The 20,616-nt window shown below is 36.5% G+C and overlaps 2 protein-coding genes across 2 annotated transcripts in view; one reads left to right on the forward strand and one right to left on the reverse strand.

Annotated features, from left to right (window-relative positions):
• LOC109094977 (mechanistic target of rapamycin kinase) overlaps positions 1 to 20,616 on the forward strand; it is a 170,037-nt gene that overhangs the window by 31,733 nt on the left and 117,688 nt on the right. The window contains 6 exon segments of the mRNA XM_042761448.1: positions 2,520 to 2,682; positions 4,743 to 4,835; positions 6,953 to 7,099; positions 7,942 to 8,084; positions 8,755 to 8,917; positions 9,454 to 9,599. Of these exon segments, the coding sequence (XP_042617382.1) occupies positions 2,520 to 2,682; positions 4,743 to 4,835; positions 6,953 to 7,099; positions 7,942 to 8,084; positions 8,755 to 8,917; positions 9,454 to 9,599 (855 nt within the window).
• LOC109051166 (angiopoietin-related protein 7-like) lies at positions 14,683 to 17,672 on the reverse strand. Its single transcript, XM_019068721.2, has 5 exons — positions 17,086 to 17,672; positions 16,001 to 16,101; positions 15,718 to 15,912; positions 15,348 to 15,543; positions 14,683 to 15,267 (listed from the first exon to the last, which is right to left on the reverse strand). Exons 1-5 carry the CDS (start codon positions 17,438 to 17,440, stop codon positions 15,098 to 15,100), a joined length of 1,017 nt encoding a protein of 338 aa, XP_018924266.1. The 5' UTR covers positions 17,441 to 17,672; the 3' UTR covers positions 14,683 to 15,097.

Raw genomic sequence — 20,616 nt, forward strand, 5'->3', positions numbered from 1 at the left:
TACAGTGCTGTGAAAATGTATTTGACCCAATCCTAATTTCTTCTGTTTTTGTGTATATTTATATTAAACCTTTAACACATACGATCACACCGGTGTGATCAGTCTTGGCTGATCCCTGAAGCGTACAATCACACCGGTATGATTAGAACTTTCAGTGCGTCACGTCATCAACTGCTAAATTAAAATCCACTTTCGCAATTTGGCTGGTACGGAGCCAGATTGGACGCGCTGAGCGCTGGACATATTATCACAAATATTCAGTGTTTTCAACCATATAATGCTTATTTAACATTAAAAACAAAAAAAAACACATAAATACTAGCAAAAAAATACATTTGCAGTTTGTAAAATACACGCTGATGTCTAAAAGACAAGACAATAATGACCCTTACAAATATAATCTGACTACGTTTTTATTGATATCATATAGAGATTGTGTAGGTAACTATAAAGTTTACTCTGCCCTTCTCCCAGTTTAGCAGAGACCTACTTTAACGTGTTTCGGGAGTAAAGGATGAATTTGCGTGCTGAAAATCCCACAGCTCGGATTCAGCGTGAACTAACATGGCGGCGCCCATCACCCGGTATAGATTAACTAACACGGTCAATATAAAAGTGTTTAAACTACCAAATATATTTACTTGCACATATTTCAGAATCGGAATATCAGATATACCATAATATAATGAGCATGTTTGTGAATATTTTGAATAAAACAGGGAAAACTAAATAAAAGCGATCCATGTGTCATACAGATCTATTTTGGCTTTGGTGTGTCACATGACAAGCATGACGCGTCGCCATGGAAACAATAAGGCGGTACACTCTAAATAACGGTCGCCTGAAAAAGAACTCACGCCGGAGTCTAAGCTTGAATATTTTAAACTCACGTGCGAAAGGGTTAAATAGTTATAGATCTTTATAATAAAGTACAACATAGTTTTTATGTTTTTTGTGTATTGTTTTTGTTTTTTCAAAAAGTTAGCCAACATCTATCACCTATGTGAAAAAAACGAATTGCTTCCTTAAACTTTAAATCTGCTTGTGCCACCTTTAATAGCAATAGCTGCAGTCAAACACTTCCCTCAATAATTGCACATTACCTAGGCCCTAAACCAGCAAAGCTTCCCCTCATCAGAACACTGTCACCACAATGCTTGAGCGTAGGTATGATATTCTTTTTGTGGAATTCGGTGTTTGGTTTACACCAGATGCAATATGAATCGTTTTCCTAAGAGCTCCACTTTCAGTTCATTCGCTCACAAAACATTCTTCCAAATCGTTTGAGGTCATAAAGGTATGTTTTGGCAAAATTCAGATGAACAGAGACTTTTATTGATTCAAGAGAGGCCTGCAGTTCTTTCCATGTTGTCTATTGTGACTTCCTGGATGAGTCTTCGTTGTGCTCTTGGAGGAATTTTGGAAGGTCAGCCGCTTCTGGGAAGGTTTGCTACTGTGCCAGGTTTTTTTTTTCCAATTAAAGATAATGAACAGGACTGGCAATAATTAGGTCTGGTATAGTTCAGCTGAACAGATTCGGGAATTAGTAGCTGCAGAGCCAAATACATTTTCACCCGGGTCTAGTTGGTATTAGATAACTTTTTTGCAATAAATATTTATATCATTTTAAACTGTATTTTGTGTGTTCTTAGGTTGCCTTCATCTGCCTTATGTTAGATTTAGGTTTAATTTCTGAAACAATTCAGTATGATATACACAAAAACAGAAGATATCAGGATGGGAGTTTTGGTCAGAATTTCATAGCACTTTAATTTTCTGTTAGTACATATTAGCTGTCAAAAAGGGAATTTTGTTTTTCCATTAATAAAAATTGTTTCAGATGTTTTTTGTTTGAGTGTTTGTTATTTTGGAATAATGTGAATGAACAACTGAGGAACAATGAAATCAAGAACATACTGTATTAAAGTAAATGGGTTCAATTTTGAGTTCACGTTGACTTGAAGAGTAAGCGTAGGTCAGCAGAGGTAGTGAAATTGTTTTCGCAGCAGTGGTAAAGATGGATGTGAATCAGGTAACCCCAGAATCTATGAATACAGGATTGCATTAACACTGCAGGATTGCATTATCATTGGCCAGCTGTTGCTATGCCATTACTCTCAGCAAGACCTTTTTTACAGACAAGAATCTGTATTAGATCCCTATCGTTTTACTGATAAAGTGTTGAGCTGAGTTTAAGAAAGAATTTTGAAGAGAAAGGTAGATGTGGATTGCATTTTATTAATGTGTTTTGAGTTTGTTGGCTGTTCAGATGTGTTTCTTGGGAAACTCAGGAAATACAGTCAGTTATACTGTGTCTACTCTACTGATTCAAATGTTTTTTTTGATAGTTATTAATATACCAAAGGCAAATAATTATATTAACAATAAAATTAACACTTTAAAAAAGTGGGGGGGAAAAATCTATAAGAAGTTCTGGTCTATAAGAAGTCTACTGTCACCAATACATGTTTTTATTCGCATTTAAGTTTTTTTGTTTGTTTGTTTTGTTTTGGTCTTAGGGTTGCCTTGGAGACTTTAGATCGCCTGACTGAGTCGTTGGACTTCACGGATTATGCCTCCAGAATTATTCACCCCATTGTGCGCACTCTCGACGTTACTCCAGAGCTGCGGAACACATCCATGGACACATTGTCCTCACTCGTCTTTCAACTTGGCAAAAAGGTACAAGCTTGAAGCCTAGTTTAAATCTTGTACGATCTAAAGGTTTAGTCAAAATAGTTGAATTGCTATTTGTAAAAAAGCTATTAATCTATTTTTTTTTGCCATAATTCCCATAATTTTATGTCATGAACTTGAGTTAGTTCTGAAGTAACTGTCTAATGATTCCCTAGTGTCTCTCTAATGCAAAAAAGTCTTCCAATCAGAGAGAGAGATGAGTTCATTGGTTTTGCTTTTCCTTCTAAAACCCTCTTAGAATTACCACTCAGCATGTGGCCATCATGAGCACCAGACACAAGTTCTAATTCCTTTGATCACTGCAGGCCACAATCTTCAGTTTCCTGTGTTTAGAGGAGCAACACTTTATTTGTGTACTTCCAAGTGTTTGGGGTTTAGTCACATGTACACACATGTGCACACATTCACTCCCAACACTCAAAAGCATTTTATTGTACTGTATGGAATCAAAATAATCATTCCAGTATGCTTGCTTTGCTTCTCATCTAGCGAATGTCATAAGTACTTGTACCAAATTGATATTAAAATAAAAAGAAGTAATGATACTAATGTCTACATTATTAGTTCTGAGTACTGACTCACTGACTTGTGGTATCTGACTGACCTTTTTTCTTTTCGCTTTTGTTACCGATTGAAGCAGTGTTTTCTTAATTGAGAGATAATTGAAGGCTAGATGTAATTGCTTTAATTTCTTTCATTAATATTCATATTAAAGGTGCCATAGAATGCAATGATACAATATTTTAAATTGTTCTCTGATGTCCCCAGAGTGTGTATGTGAAGTTTTATCTCAAAATACCCCACAGATAATTTTTTATAGATTTTTGAAATTGCCACTTTTAGGGTATAGCCCGCTGTCACTTTAAGAGCCGCATGGATCCAAATTACCGTTACATGCGTATTTTCATTCTCAACTCTTTACGTTTATTTATTACATGACCTACGAAGGAATACATGAATAATCACTAAGCGCAGCATTTTGACACATTTTTGCGTGCATTTGACTGTTTAGGTACACACCTTGAGCTAAAAGATGACTTTACATGTCCGTGTTCAGTTCCGTCTCTGAGCGCATATCTCTTCCTGAGGAGCAGCGCAAGTTCTCTTTCATGCTTTTAAAAATATGAATAAATATACTTTGATAAATCAAGCACGTCCCATTTTGCAAATGTCATGTTACATTATTTTTACTGATTTGCATGGGTAATTGGGCTTTTATGGAGGAATGAAAGCACAGAGCTGCAAAAGAGGGCGGAATGGGGCGCAATAATCATTTTATCTTGATTATTGTATTTTCATAATCGTTGGAGGCCAAAATCGAAACAAAACCATTTTTTTTCGATTAATTGCACAGCCCTTATTACCACATTCCTATGCACGAGAGAGTCAAGAAGCTCTTTTGGAAAACAAAATATGACATGTGATGCTTACTTTGTCTGGAGTCTTTCCGAAGCAATCCTTGCAACTCCAGCACTGAACTGACCCTCCCTTGTAAGGCAGTCTGGCGTAAAATGTTAGCACAGACGTATAGGACTTTTACTTTTTTTTTTTCCCAGGATATTTCCTAAATGAAGCCACCGTATCCTCAGCAGTCTATGGACACTGCTATTTTCGTTGGTGCATCCCAATACTAGACACTTTTAATGGCTCTTTTGCGCAGACATTGTACCTCCAGCAGCTACAGCAAGAAAACAGTAATGGCGGAACGTTGCTTCTCACTCAGGGCTGTGTATATGCTAATAGGGCAGAGAGTGTCACAAATGGACGGGACTTTCCCGAGTATGACATCATGGTAGTGAGAAATCTGGAACTGCTCGTGTGGAGAGACTGTTTATGATTTATTGGGATTTTTACCATTGTAGGCTGGATGTTTTCACACACTGCTGCCACGCACCTGTGTTCAAACACCTCATAAAAGCGATTTTTGCATTCTATGGCACTTTTTAAATAAAGTTGTTTGTTTGATATCATAATAGAGTTTTGCTTTGTTGTGAAAATTACTATTCATATGAAAAAGAATATGTCTGCATATTTCTCTTTCACAGTACCAGATCTTTATCCCTATGGTGAACAAAGTGATGTTAAAACACCGCATCAATCACCAGCGCTACGATGTTCTCATCTGTCGAATCGTCAAGGTCAGCTTCCCGCCCTCTCCATGCCTACATGCATAATGTTTCTTTGCAAAATAATATTTTTTCTTCCACATAGACTAGGTCCCTGATGACATTTCAGTCCTGTTTGTATTAGAGGAGCTTGTCTGAAACAAACCACCTATTGTGTTCTGGTGGAGAAGCCTGCTTCTGTTTCCTGCATTTGGCCCCATGTGTGAACCAACACTCGTTCTTTGCTATTGAACCCAGACTTCCTGCTTCAATGGTCTCTTGGCATCCAAAACTAATCTTGTCTTTGTTTTTTGGCATGCATAATATTTCCTATTGACATTGCATTACTGACACGTAATGCTTGTGTTAAAGAAAAGTTTCTTGCCCCTCTTTTGAAGAAGAAATTATTTATTTAGAAATATACATATTTGTTCCCTTCTTTCGCCAATAAAACCTAAATAGATGGTTGTCCCATAATTTAAAAAAGATGCTGTTGAAATGTTTGATTTGTCAAATAAGTATAGCATAAAAATGTTTGTTTGTATATTCAATTTATTATATAAAATATTTGTTAATTATTAACTCGTAGGTACAAAAACGTAATATTTAACCTTACCCCAGGGTAACTGTTAAACCTTATTTTATGCATTTTAAAGGGGTCATATGATGCTGTTTTCAAAGCTCATTATTTTGTGTATTGGATGTAATAGAATATGTTGGCATGCTTTAATGATAAAAAAAAAAAAAAAGCATAATTTTTCGCGTACTGTTCATAATTGCAGATCCTCTATGCACAATCTTTCTAAAATGCGTCTATTTCTACAAAGCCCCTCCTTCCAAAAGTGCTGTGTGCTCTGATTGGCCAGCTGACCCAGTGCATTGTGATTGGCCGAACATTTCAAGCATGTATCGGAAATGTAACTCCCCTTACCATAATCGTGAGCTTTAGCTTCCGAAGCAATTATAAGAACAGTTAATAATGCCGTCAGTTTTACTATATCACAACAGGCCCTACTTGAGCATCCAGCGTGAAGCAGGACACGTAGTGAATCATGTTTGTTGTCTTTTTGCCGGCAGTTATATGCAGAGTACAGAGGATACTATGTTTGTAAACATAAATCCATCTCTGTCTGCACTTGTAATCGTAAGAATGACAAACAATGTGTTGCTCTACACTTCACCAAACACCGCATTTGAACAGTCATATCAAATTATAAAACATACTTATGGGTTCTGATTCAGAAGTGCCAGATTGTCCGAGCAAAGTTGGAATTGCTCCATTTTTTAGAAACAGCCTTTCTTCACAGCTGGCCTTGTACTCTCCCAGGTTCATGAAAATTTCCTAAATAAAATGTGCTGCATACACTTGAACATTTGGGTTGTACTGTTGTAAATAAATGTTAACCACTGACTCCTAATTGCATCCACTTTCGGAAGGCCAAAAAAGTGCTTTTGCTTCAGCATAGAAACACAAGTTTCTTCTCCATGCAGCAACAACACTACTGCCATACCTAAAATCAGCTTCTTGTTTTGCGTATCCATTTGGGTGGTATTATGCAAATATTTCCACATAGTGACGTAGATATGTGAGGGAGAATTCAATCAAGGCGTTTTCAGCCGGTCTGGATCAGCCTTCTCTTTTAGATAGAAAAATTCCTTTTGTGAGAGACTTTGAGCTTTATTTACTTCGCAGATCTTATACATGAACAAACAGCTACAAAACACACTAATGTAAAAGGAAAACATGCAAACGCATCATATGAACTTTTTTTTTTAACTAAACTTTTTTTTTATTTTATTTTATTGTAAGCATGTTTATCAAAAAAAAAAAAAAAAAAAAAAATGGTCCCAAAGGAAATACAGCTTAATTCAGGCTAAATTTGAAGTTAGCTTACTTGCAACCTTTTTTTTTATTTTCTCCAGTGGTCTACACTGTGCATACCAAAGACTTTTTGTTTAAAAAAAAAAAAAAAAAAAAAAAAAACTTTGACTTATTTATGTCTCCTATCTGTGGATCTGTGGAAAGTATTGGCATATTTTGGAGCCCTTTTTCAAGTGCCTGCATGTTTTCTCAAGCTGAGCACAAGAATAGATTTGTGTGTGTGTGCATATGCATGTTATCTTTGTTAACATGTGTCTCTCTCTCTCAGGGCTATACTTTGGCAGAAGAGGAAGAGGACCCTCTAATATTTCAACATAGACAATTACGTGGTAATCAAAGTGACACTCTGGTTAGTGGCCCGGTCGAATCGGGACCTATGAAGAAACTGCATGTCAGCACAACTGCTCTTCAGAAGGTTTGTAGAATGACGTGTATCCTTCATAACTTCACACTCACATGTTGGTGGGTTTGTGGTTAACATTTACATGTGCCAATAATAGTTTGGTATTAAAGGAACGCCTACATAAGTATGTAGATACTGAAGCAGACCAATCTTTCTGTTAATATCAGACATCCCGATCCCAAATAAAATCAGCTTCAGCTCCACGTTTTGCAAATCAGTATATAACACCTAGTTTATGATATCTCCATCCACAACATATTCTTTTTTTCCTCTTTTAAAAAAAAAAAAAAAAATGGTATTATGTGTGGTGTATTGGTCAAAAGATCTCATCACATCTTGAAATGTTTAAATAAAATCTCACTGTTCATAAAAATAGTTTTGACTTGTGCCTAAGTAAAAAAAAAAAAAAAAAAAATGAGAAACTTCCAGAATATTCCTTGATCTCCTGTTTTTCTGTTTTGTTTGATTTGAGCCATAGCAGCATCTGTCTTCACCACCGCACTAGATCATCCTGTTCAGGCAGAGATTATATTCACGTGTCCTGTGGGCACACTGCTGAAGGGATTGTCTGTTCTCTGTGATTTGTGACGACATCATAATGATTCACATGTGTTTCCTGAGAAGTCTTTCCACTATCTTCTCCACCTTTGCCTTCATCATTCAAATATTTGTTGCCCGAGTATTGAACATTCATTCACGAGTGGACTCAACGGACTTGAGTGTTTTGGCTATATTAATAACATCAATTATTGAAATCAGATATGACAGCTCTTTGTGTAGTAGGCTGCGAGCATACTTAAACAGATCTCACATGCTTCTTTTTTGCTTATTAGTCCTGTTTCTGCTGATTTTAGGCATGGGGTGCAGCCAGGAAGGTCTCCAAAGATGACTGGCTGGAGTGGTTAAGACGTCTTAGTGTGGTCTTGCTAAAAGAATCATCTTCACCTGCCCTGCGCTCCTGCTGGTCTCTAGCGCAGACATATATACCACTCGCTAGGTAAACTTTACCTCCTCTGTTGAAGTGTCATTTCAGAAACCCATCAGTTTAATAGAGATGTGTCAGTGATTGCCCACATTTTCAACACCCTAAATTCTGAGAGTATGTTCCAATCAGATTTCTCCAAAGAATTTTTCAATCAAAAAAAAATTTTTAATACCTAGCTAACCATCTCCAAGTTGAAACCAACTTTCATAAACTTTGAATTAACATTAAATAAAACAAAAATTGGAAAAGTCAGAAAGCCCATAAAATATTAGAAAATAAATAATTATAACATAACTTATAAGCAGAAACTTTTTAAGAGGATTTGATGTCTGATTAAAGTCTGTTTTACATTGAAGCCTGCATTGGCCAAGAACAGCTAACTTGGACCAGTGTTAATTTCGTTGACCAACAATTTTCTCCATAATTTTCATCAGAGACATTTTTTACAGACAAGAAAAAAAAATCTATTTGGCCATTTTGGCAAGTGTTCACATAAATGCAGTCAGTTGACAACAGTTGGGAGAATATCATATGTGTATCATTGTATTGGGTCCATGCATTAGATCTTAAAGTGATCTGCGTCCTTAATATTTTTCAAACAACTACAACAAAAAAATAAAATTAACATACATAACCATGTAAACTTATTGAAGCCTGTGTGTATGTTCTCTCTTCTCTGTAGGGATCTTTTTAATGCTGCATTCTTATCATGCTGGTCTGAGCTCAGTGAAGATCAGCAGGATGAACTGATACGCAGTATTGAGCTTGCTCTGACTTCTCAAGATATCGCTGAGGTCACACAGACACTGCTTAATCTTGCAGAATTCATGGAGCACAGTGATAAGGTCGGTAATGAAGTCTATAGACATTTGACATAATGTCAGGTCCATAATCAGGTCATAATTTCAAGTTTGTTCAAATAAAATCAGAAGAGGAAAGTATTGAATTCTCTCTGGTTTTATATCTGTATCCTATCCAGAGGATCATTGATGTTAATAAATGTATGTAATTCCTGTTTTACAGCATGAGTAAAACTGAAAGGAGCGCTATAGTTCTCCTGCACACTTGGATGATCACATTTCTTTCCATATTTAGTATGATCTCATTGTGTTGAAGTCTGGATGAATGGTGCATTGTTCGATTTTATTCCAGCACAGTAAATAGAGCTCACACCATTCAGCTGTGACTTAGCAAATAGGCAGTAAAGTTAGAGAGCTGTGAAGTAAAGAGTGTACGCAGTGAGGGTCAGTTATATAAACTTTTTTTGAGTTAGATGCTCTGTTCTGCTCCATTCTGGCTCGTATCATATGCTATTCCATTCAGTCCTTCTCTTCTGTATCTAAAGTTTTTCTTTTCTTTCTTTTTTTGTTCTCCTACTTAGGGCCCACTTCCCTTGAGAGATGACAATGGAATTGTTCTGCTGGGGGAGAGAGCTGCTAAATGTCGGGCCTATGCCAAGGCCCTGCACTACAAAGAACTTGAGTTTCAAAAGGGTCCTTCACCACTCATTTTAGAATCCCTCATCAGGTAGGAATCAAAACATTTCTTAAGTCTAAGGGAGCCATGCGAACATATTTTGGAGAAAAATACAAAAGATTCAAAGATTTGTTTTTTGAAGAACTCTCTTCTGGCTGATCAGAAATACAGAAAAACTAGTAATATTGTGAAATAATTTTACTATTTAAAACAATGGTTTTCTATTTAAATATACTTTAAAATATAATTTATTCCTGTGATCAAAGCTGAATTTTCAGCATCATTCCTCCGGTCTTCAGTGTCACATGATCCTTCAGTAATCATTCTATTATGCTTATTTATTATCAATATTGTAAACACTTTTGCTGCTTAATATTTTGTGGAATCTGTAAAACTTTTCAGGATTCTTTGATGAATAAAAATCTAAAATGAACAGCATTTATTCAAAATATAAATCGTTTGTAACAATATACACTACTGTTAAAAAGTTTGTGGTCAGTATTTTTTTTTTTTTTAAAGAAATTAATGCTTTTATTCAGCAAGGAAGTGTTAAATTGATAAAAAAAAAGTGATAAAGACTTACCACATATTGTTATTTAAAAATATATATATTTTAATTAACGCTGTTCTGTTTAACTTTATTTATCAAATAATCCTGAAAAAAGTATCACAGGGTCCAAAAATTTTTTTAAGCGGCATAATTGTTTCCAGCATTGATAATAAATCAGCATATTAGAATGATTTCTGAAGGACCATGTGACACTGAAGACTGCATTAATGAGTGATTAAAATTCAGCTTTGCATCAAGAAATAAATTGAATTAGCATATTAAAATAGAAAACCATTGTTTAAATGTTAATATTTTACAATATTACTGTATTTTCAGTATTTTGGGTCAAATGAATGCAGCCTTGATGAACAAAAGAGACTTAGGTAAAACACATAAAAAATCTTACTGATTCCAAACTTTTGAACAGCAGTGTATGCCATATGGCTTCTTTATATAAACAAGCTATGCAGATATACTTTAGACATGACAAGAAACAATATGCATCAATAGGGGTTTAGTCTCCAAAGCTAGATTTTCTCTTAAAATTCAGCAAAAACATAATTATGCACTCAGTTTTCATTTTTTAACCACACACACCTACAAATGTCCCCTTACACTGTTTATAAGTATGTGCTCAACAGTTTTAAAAATTGAATCACCAAACCATGTCTCAAGTTTCCTCCAATGTTCCTGCATTGATTGCTTGTTTTGGGATGACCCCAGGTTTCATTTTAAATGTGGTCTCTGAATTACTGGAAGGTGCTTTGGGATTTGAGTTTCCCCTTGATTCCTCCATAATGGTGTAGGTGTAATATTCTTCACAGAGACATTTACTAGTGTTGTCTGTTGAAAGTATAAATAATTTTTTTTTATCTGATGTAGTATTTCAAGAATAAAAGTAAGTGAAGATGTCCAAAAACAATAAAAGATGCTAAGTGATGCATCTTTTATTGGTTTGCCTGATTAGCACAGTTTTCCTTGATGTTTTAGTCTGGGCAGGACATACAGTATCAAAGAAAAGAAAAAAAGACAATATTATTTCATTTTTTTTCATAGCCTGGCAAATGTGCATCTGACAGCTATATTAAAAACTAATTCCAATAGATCTCCCCCTTAGATTTAATATGAAACACAGTGATAAATTTAGTAAGGGTTATGATGTGTAGTTTAAAAAGTGTGTAATTTATGGTAGTGGATGGCACTGGTGCTTCATCCTCGTCTGCTTTTCAGTGCTGTTTATAATGTCAAGGCTGTTGAACCGTGAACCGTCTTTAAAAACGAACATTTCAAAAATGAAAATTCTTTCATTTACTCACACTCAAGCCATCCCAGAGGCATATGACTTTCTTTCTTCAGATAAACACAAAAAGATATTTTTAGAATAATAATCCATTTCTGTGAGTTCACATAATGCAAGTGGATTGCCTGACGCAAAACTAGACTTTATTTGCCTTTGTCATTGTTTGGGCCCAACATACTCTACAAAACTAGAACAAATGTTTTTTTTTTTTTTTTTTTTATAGAGTAGCATATAGCTAGGAATATTTGACTAAGTAAGAAGTAAGTAAGATTTCCATAATCTTCATTTTCATTTAATTCTGAGCTTATTCTAGTGTCTAGGTAACATCTGCTTTCATCGTTTCCATCCACCTGTATATTTTAGACTGCAAACTTACAGAGTCCTAGATCTTGGGGCTTGGCCCTCCCATGGAGCTGTTTTTAATTTCAGAGGACTTGAGGAGTGCTTAAAGTAAGATAATTTTAATGCATCCCAGCTGCCTCCACACACTTTCGTCTTAGCAGAGGCCTTTGTTAATTCTGCATTTGTTTTTATACTTTAATTTGAGGAAAAATTAGGTTTGATTCCTTTTTGTTGATTGGTGGTTAAAGAGGTCTTTTCAGTCTAATGTTATGCAGTGTCTCAGGTCATATTCCTCGCTTTCTTGATCATTTTAGACCAGGGTCCTTTAAAGTGCCCCTATTATGGATTTTTGAAAATTACCTTTCATGCAGTAACAGCTCTAAGTGAATGAAAACATCCTGCAAAATTTTAAATCTGAAAGAGCACCGTGTATAAAGTTATCTTTTAAAAGAAAGAGTCGATTCTGTATCATTGAAACAAGTTGTTCTTAAAAGGAATCCCAAGCCGTTTCATGTTGACGTCAACATGAAACATTAGCATATTGCATATTGATCTGAATGAAAATGCAAATTCATTTGTTGCCACTCGCAAACGTTGCTTTATCAGGCACTACAGGCATGATGAAATGAAAATGAGACCAATCAGACCAGACACCACAGATAAGCGTCACGCAAATTAGGGTTTGGGTTTGCTCATTAAGCAAATCGTTTGGGAGTCGTTGAGCAAATAAGGTAAAAATAAATGCATATTATAAGACAATGAAAGTGTTTTTGACCTTGCATGCATGTCAACCTGTTGTTGGGGACTCCTAAAACCAAAATATGAACCTTTCATTACCCATAAAAGGGGAAATTTAATTTGCTTGATTGAGCCAATATCTCTTTGGGAAGTTTTGATTACTCCAATACATAAACGGTATTTGAAATTATTACTGAAAAGCCATCTGCTAATTTAGTTAGAAAAGGTGCTAATTGATTTGTCTTTGCATTATCTACAAATGTAAACTTGCAGTACATTTCAGAATGGAATCAGTAATTATCAGATGTCTAATCAGGAAGCTTGTGATTGTGAACAAGAGACTTCTCATCTAACCCTTACCGTATACATCTTGTGAATCTTCCACTCCCACAGTTGGCACACCCAAGACTCACTCGATGCCTGATTTGTATTGTACAGAGGAATGGTTAGAGAAATTGCTGGTTCATGGTCAGAAATAGTCAGTTCATGGTCACAATAAATTGTATTGCCATGGCCGTCTACTTTATTATCCTTATTTCAACTTTTTGAAGAATGACTATGTCAGACAGCACCTAGGTGTTCATTACATGGCTCTGAGCTATTCCAGTGTTATGAAAGTGCACATTTATGTTGTCAGAGGAGACATTTTTATGTGAAATTATTGCCTTCTGATTGACGAACATTTGCTCAATCAGTGTCAGTATTATTTATTGTTCAGTGGTCCAGGTAGATTCAATATTGTTTTAATATTGTTTCTCTGGCTGCTATTTAGAATGTGCAATTTGGTGTATGCCAGTGTTTGTCTGTGTTTGTTACTGAGTGTGGTCCACCTTTGTCAAAATAATGTTCTCTGATAATCTCTGAATTAGTAATAAGCCGTTTTCTCATGGAACTTCATTTAAACTATGGAGACTGAGCCGGTCTTCAGGCTTGGTACTGATTGAGTTCTGTTTATTGGATCCTTTTATTGTTTTGTCTTGTTTGTGTTTTATCATAATAATAATCTTTTGTGTGGTAAAGAACAAAGAAACTAAGAAATGCTGAGAAAGTTAGTGAAAAGGTCTGTTTTGTTTGTTTTCCATGACTTGTGATGAGACTTGATTTATTTATTTATTTATTTATTTATTTTTTGTCAGATGATAAAAATGTGATTGAAGTAGAATAAGGTAGAACGTAGTCTTTAGAATTTTTTTTTTCTTTCTGGGTTGTCCTTCATAATTATACCTGCAAGATTAAGAAATACCTCATAAGGGTCTGCAATGAAGTGATGGAAAATAAATTATGACAATTTGCTATAAAATTATTGCTAATTATATAATCAAAACATTAATGGATCCTTTTCAACTTTTGTGCCATTAAATAATTTTATGTCCCCATTTGCTTATTGTTCTGGTGCATTTTTCATTTTTCTGTGCATGATGCTGATCATCTTTTCTTATTAATTAAGTGTTAAATGGTGCCCTCGGTTGAACAATATTTTCTAAAATTTACAGGCATATATCCTTCTTCTTGGCTTTTTCCGAGGGTGAGTGACAAACCCCTAAGCTGTAAATTTTCGTGCTGGGTCTTATATGACATGAAGAATGGCGTTGACTCAAATAGTTGGGCACATTATGTCCTCCAATGCACTGAAAGGTCAGTTCCTGGAAGCATAGCCTCAACTGGATCTCGCAGAATGCACAGAGATTCTGCACTAGCTAAAATGATATGGAATGTGCTCATGCTGATCCAGGTTTTGGATATTATCGTAAGAAATTATTCGATTTATGTTTTTAGGTGATAGTTTGATATTTATGGTTATTTCTCAAAGAATCACTCTCACCTTTGGTCGTCACCTTTTATATCTTTACCATTTGCATGCTATCTCTATTTACTCTGTGTTTGTCTGTTATGGGTTTATGGCCATGCTATTTGCATAAGCTGTCTGTGATAGTTGTGTGAATCGATCTTGACCATGAGTATGTGAATTCTGAGATTAACAATTAAGGCAACAACTGCTTGATATAGTGCTCAAGTGAATAGAGTGGCTGTTCTTGAAAGTCAAGACAAGTACTTCTAGTACTCCTAGTTTGAAGCAATTTCAATGTTATTTTGTAATGTTGTGTGTATTTTGTGTTTATTCAAGTTTCACTCCAACGGTTGTGACTACCTTTTTGTTTATTTTGTACCCAAGCAGACACACATAATTTAGGTAAAGCAAAAAGTTTTTTTTTTTTTTTGAAATATACAATTTATTAATCATCCAATATTTTACTTTTTACACAGTTCATTGTACTGTACCAGTAAATTTACTATAATATCTCTGAACTGTCCAATTGTTTGTAATTGTACATTGAGCATTTTGTGTGAATGGCTTACATCAACATGTTGTTTAATGATCATGTGCATAAAATCCACTAGAAAAAGCTAAAGAAAATAAAATATTTAAGAGATAAATACCATGTATAAAATGCAATTTACAATCATACATCGTTTCATCACATATTCAGTCCTATCATTCTGTTATACAGATGCATTCCCCCTGAAAAAGTTTGCCCAGTTTAAGCTGTAGATTATGTGGATCCATTGATGCCAAGGTTTAGTGGTGAGCAGGAACATAAATTTGGTTTTGACAAGTCTTTATGGTACAAAGCTTTGTGGTCGGATCTTCATCTCCACGCTTTTCAGTGAGTAGTTTGGTCCATGCCATCCGTACCAAGAGATGCCATCTGGATTCTTGGTATGTGACCCATAGCGGTAAAACACACCATTTAGATTGGAGTCAGTGCAGCAGTTGTACCAGTATCCACCTATGAAAAAAGTTGGTAAGGTTAAGGTACAAAGTTCGTTACCACAGCAGAATATTGTGTGGTGGGTGTTTGTTTTTTACCTTGGCGAAGTTGTGCGCAATTGTCGACACACTTGTCATTGTCTTTGTTTTTAGTGCTGAAGTTGGTATTATTGTGGTAACGTAGAGAGTCGCCAGCATTTCCGCTGTAATTGGCGATGAAGAGCTTGTAACTGTTCATCTCATTGCTCACTGTAAAGAAGCCATATTCAGCGTAGCGTGTCTGACCCTTCCAGTCCTACCAGAATACAAAAAAAAACAAAAACATACAGATTGGGTCATATAAAAAAGCTTGCGTTAAGCTATGTTGACTTTAAATATTCAGGGATTAATATTTCCTTAATGAGTATCACACAGGATGAAGCTTTTCTTTGTCTAATTCCACATTGGTTTCAGTTATGCGCATACTTGCCTCCATCTCTATTCTCAGCACTGTGGGCTGTCTAGTCAGACGAAAGATGTTTTCGTTGCCGAGCCAGAAGTCACCACGAATTCTACCAAAACCATTCTTGTATTGCTTCCAGTCGCGGTTGAAGCTTGTCAGACCAACCTTGCGTCTCTGAATTACAGTCCAGCCACCACCATTGTTCTCCATGTCACAAAATAGCTGAAGAAACCAAAAACATGGGGATTCATGACAAATCTTCTTTCAAAATGAAGACCATGCTTGTATGAAGACCAAGATTTAGACTTACATTTAGTTCAGGTGTTCCAAGGAAGTCATCTTTTGGTAGTTTATACTCTCCAGAAATTTTGTAGTTCTTGTGGTATAGGGATGCACAATCATAGATCGCATCTAAGGTAGAGAGAATTTTTGGTTTAGGGTCTCAAAAGCCAGTTGCTTTTGAAAATCAAGTGATTTCAACCTAATGGGATCCACCAACAGAAGGAACTTCAGTGTGCACTCCTGCTGACTTTAAGCTATGTTTGTCTGTGCAGCTAGCACATTCCTAACAATGCTTCACTGTTTGCATGGTTGGATGTGGGAAAAAGGTAACAGCTTGACAAATGAATAATTGGGTATTAAACTAAAGCTTTTGTAACATGCTTCGTTTAACATCTCTTTCTGCTTTGAGAGATTAATAGTTCAGTATTTAAAGGGGGGAAATGCTCACATCATTCTTGTTGGTTCAGAGTAAGAATCACAAATTACCTGCTGTGACTTGGCTACTGTTGTAAAGCCAGACATTCCTGCACATATTAGCCTGTATTATTACCTACTGATTACCTCTAACTACAGCCCAGACATTTCACAGCTCCTTGGGTACAACTATGTTAATGGATCCCTAAATTACAATTTGTGTGTTTGAAGGATTCCATGTGTGTGCATTAAAGCATTCTGTTCGGATGAAACTAAACAACCCTTTGTTTTTATTTTCCTCTCTAATTGTCTCGTCACATGTCACAGTATGGTACACTTTGCTGTAAACTTTGTCGCACTTCTTAAATCGCTCAAATCTCACTCTCTTACTAGATAGTGTACCATGATAAAAAAAGATAACTTCCATTCCAAGAGGTCTGTTTCCTCCATATCAAGTCAGGAGATTGGAAATGCAGTTTCGCAGGAAATGCTGCGACAAAGATTAATTTTCAGGGAAAATAAATTTTTGTAAATAATGCCTAAGAAAATAATGTGTTTTTGTAAATAATGCCTCTGTGGTATGTCAACAGCCAGCATATGTGACCTGTGACCCTGTTGAGTTTGGAAAGTAGACTAACACATGGTGTGTGCTTGAAAATAAGCTTTCAAGTACACGTTGAGTTGTGTGTCAAGACTCACCTGAAGTGCTCTGTTGTGGTGCAGATTGGGCACCCTGCAGCTGCATGATTTCGATCTGATTGTAGATTTCTGAATACTTGCTCTCGGCCTCTGTGACTCGCGCCTCTTGCTGCTGATTAAGCTTTTCCAGCTCCATCATCTGCCGAACGACCTTCATAAGATCAGACTCCTGCTTCTTGCTCATTTCTTCCAAAATGCTGCTGAGATTGGCCACCTGAACCTTCAGGGAGCGCACCTCATCGCAGCATTGTGCTGGTTTTGCTGGTTTGGGTGTTGCCAAGTTCTTCTTGAAGGAACTCTGAGCCATCGCATGACCAAGGACTAGCAGCAGAAGAGTCAAGGATGTAGCTGTCATCTTCACGCTTTTCGTTATTATGTGCGGAGAAAGTGTGAGTGGTCTTGCTTTGCAGAAGATGCCGATCTATCCTGGCTGTGTTGCTCTCTCGAATACTTGTTAGATGTCAGGGCATGAAAAAAATATAGGAAGAACTCTTTATAATAAAGTTTAGAACTGTAGAATATTTTCCGGGCAGGTTTCTCTTCTCTGCTCTTCAGAATCTGATGTCTGCTCACACAGAGGGCCTGCAACGGATGCAGCTTAAATATCTTTTCACGTGTGCTGTGCCCTCCCCTTTTGCTCAGGCCCACAGTCATTGACCCCCCACCCACCGCCTACCACCACTAAGCCCTCCCCACTCTTTCCCCCTGGTGAGTTTTTTTCCCTCTGCCTCTTGTCTGGTCCCACCCGTCAACACGTGTCATGCACCTCACAATACATCCGTTTTGCACAAGCGGAATCTGTTTGTAAACAGAAGATTGCATGAAGACACTTTGTTCTGTGAAGGTGTTGCATTTTCTGATGTTCTGAACTTTTCTTTTAAAGAAAAGTGATCTTCCATGTGACATGCTATTATTGAAGAGAAGGACTTGTGAGAGGAAGCTGTGCTTTCTACCATTCTTTTCATTTCTCAGAACCGGCTTGTAATTATTGGAGTCAGTGCTAGTTAAACTAGGTGAAATGCTTCTAGCTTTTAATCTATCAATTAAAGGAGTGGTTCTCAAACTTTTTTCAGGTTTTTTCCACATAGTGTTGTGCCAAATAATTCATTTTTAGTCTAATTTGCCTTAGAATCTTCAAGGTGTGTTTTGAGGAATGGCATTTTTCTTGCAACCCTCCCATACAAGCCACATTTGTGAAGAATTTGTGATAATGTTGTCACATGTAAACAATGACCACTCTTTGTCATAAATTCCTGCAGCTGCTTCAGAGTTGCTGTAGCTCTCAGTCGCCTCTCTGACCAGTTTCCTCTGGCTCTTTCAACCGATGTTCTGATCCAGAGAGGGTCTGTGTTGTACCAAAAACCTTCCACTTCTTAATAATACTTCACTGTGCTTCTAGGCATTGATAATCAATACAGGTGGTACTGGGGAAGGTGGAGGGATTCTGAAGTGAGCTGCACAGCTACGGCAAGCTCTAGTCATACACACACATGCACACACACACTCATTATTACATGGTACAGCTGATTGTTCTCTCCTGTATTGGTAGCCAATTAGCTTGCTGCTCAACATTCAAATATATGACTAGAGCTTGTCGTAGCTGTGCAGCTCACTTCAGAAACCCTCCACCTTCCCCAGTACCACCTGTATAGATCTGCTATGAGATGATTCATGTATGCAAATTTATTTTTCCACAATATATATTACAAGCACAAATAATTCTTAAATTCTCACATAAACATGCATAATAGTCTCGGTACTTGCTCTGCCGCAGCGTAGCAGATTTATTTAGCAGCGTGGCAGATCTATTCTGCCAAGGCCAAATACATTAAAATTGTCATCTTCGAGAGTTGTCATGACAGAAATAAATAAATAAATAAATAAATAAATAAATAAATAAATAAATAAATAAATAAATAAATAAATAAATAAACAATAACAGAGATGGAAAAAGGATCACCCCCTCCTAAAAATGACTTGTAAACTCCATCAAAGCTGATCACCTTCTCAGTAGAACATATATATATACACTCACTGGCCACTTTATTAGGTACACCTTTCTAGTACCGGGTTGGACCCCCTTTTGCCTTCAGAACTGCCTTAAAGAGCAGGTCAGATGGTATTTTAAAGTGTCCCAATATTGTATTGGAGTCCCCTACATCGGGTTTAAATGCATCTAAGGTCAGAAAACATTGTAATTTTCTCAGAATATACATTTAATATTAGAGTCATCTGCCAGTGATTAGGAAATGATTCGTTTCAAACAAGTTCGGAGCAAGCCCCTCCCTTCCTCAAGCCTACTCTGCTCTGATTGGTCAGCTGGCCAAACCTGTTGTGATTGGCACAGAGATGAGTCCTTGAGCCAGTTAGCCAGCGCTACCATTGACAAAGAACCTTTACATAAAACAATAATATAGTAAATCCGTTCTTATAATGACATAAAATACAAAAACACTTATGCAAGCGAATCATGCCCACAGCTAAAGTTTAGCTGCTAAACCGTGAACACTAGGTGGATACGTTAGCCGAGTGCTAACGTGACTAACTGATGAAACAATACAGTTTGTAAACCAAACTATGTCTACTGTAATGTTTGAAGAACGACAGACACAAGACGCTTGGTCTTAACTTTTAATCAGAAGGCAGAACAGTTGTATCACAGGAGCACCAGCCGAAATCACTCATCTCTCCCGCATTAACCCTGTAACTGCCTGTGCAGCACAATAAACAGCAGTTTCACAATTATTATAAAGTCTGTGTGCTACACTACATTCTTTATTATTAAACAAAGTAATTAGAACAACGTCAGTCTACAATAATCAACATGATCTTAGGTTCACTGCGAATTTTTACAACTACTTCAGTAAGACAGTAATATCGTGCTTTACCTGGAAACCTAAAGCTGCACTAGGTATACATCACATATTGGCACAAAAAAAATTATATTGTGAGCACTCAATTGAAAATGTACACCTAACGTATCAATCGTATTACTTACAGGTCGTGGTTCAGAGAGCTTGTTAGTCCAAATTAAGAAGATTAGAAGCCAACGAAGATAAAAACCCAGATTAGAGAAGCAGTTCTTGATAAAATGACATGCACACAACAAAAGGCTCGAATTGTATTTCTGTGGTATCCTTGAACACCCCGTCTTCTCAACATGATGTAAACGCACTAATAGCAAAAGTGTTTGTGGGCAGATCAGACTCTGTTCGTATTTCGCGGTTAGGCGGGGATTATGCAAATGTGTACCCAGTGACGTACAGGCAAACAGGCAAAAGAGTCGAAAATATAACGACTCGTTATGGCGATTCAGAACCGACTCTCTCTTTTGAGAGACAATATCTATATTTATCATGCACTTTTTTGATTAACAACTTTGCAGATTGTTTTCATTTAAGGATAGCTACGTTATAAACTGCAAAAGAGAGATTTTTCAAAAACCCATCTGACCTGCTCTTTAATTCTTCATGGCATAGATCTAACAAGGTTTTGGAAACATTCCTCAGAGATTTCGGTCCATATTAGCCG

This window comes from Cyprinus carpio, chromosome A8 (genome assembly GCF_018340385.1).
Source record: "Cyprinus carpio isolate SPL01 chromosome A8, ASM1834038v1, whole genome shotgun sequence".
Lineage (NCBI taxonomy): Eukaryota > Metazoa > Chordata > Actinopteri > Cypriniformes > Cyprinidae > Cyprinus > Cyprinus carpio.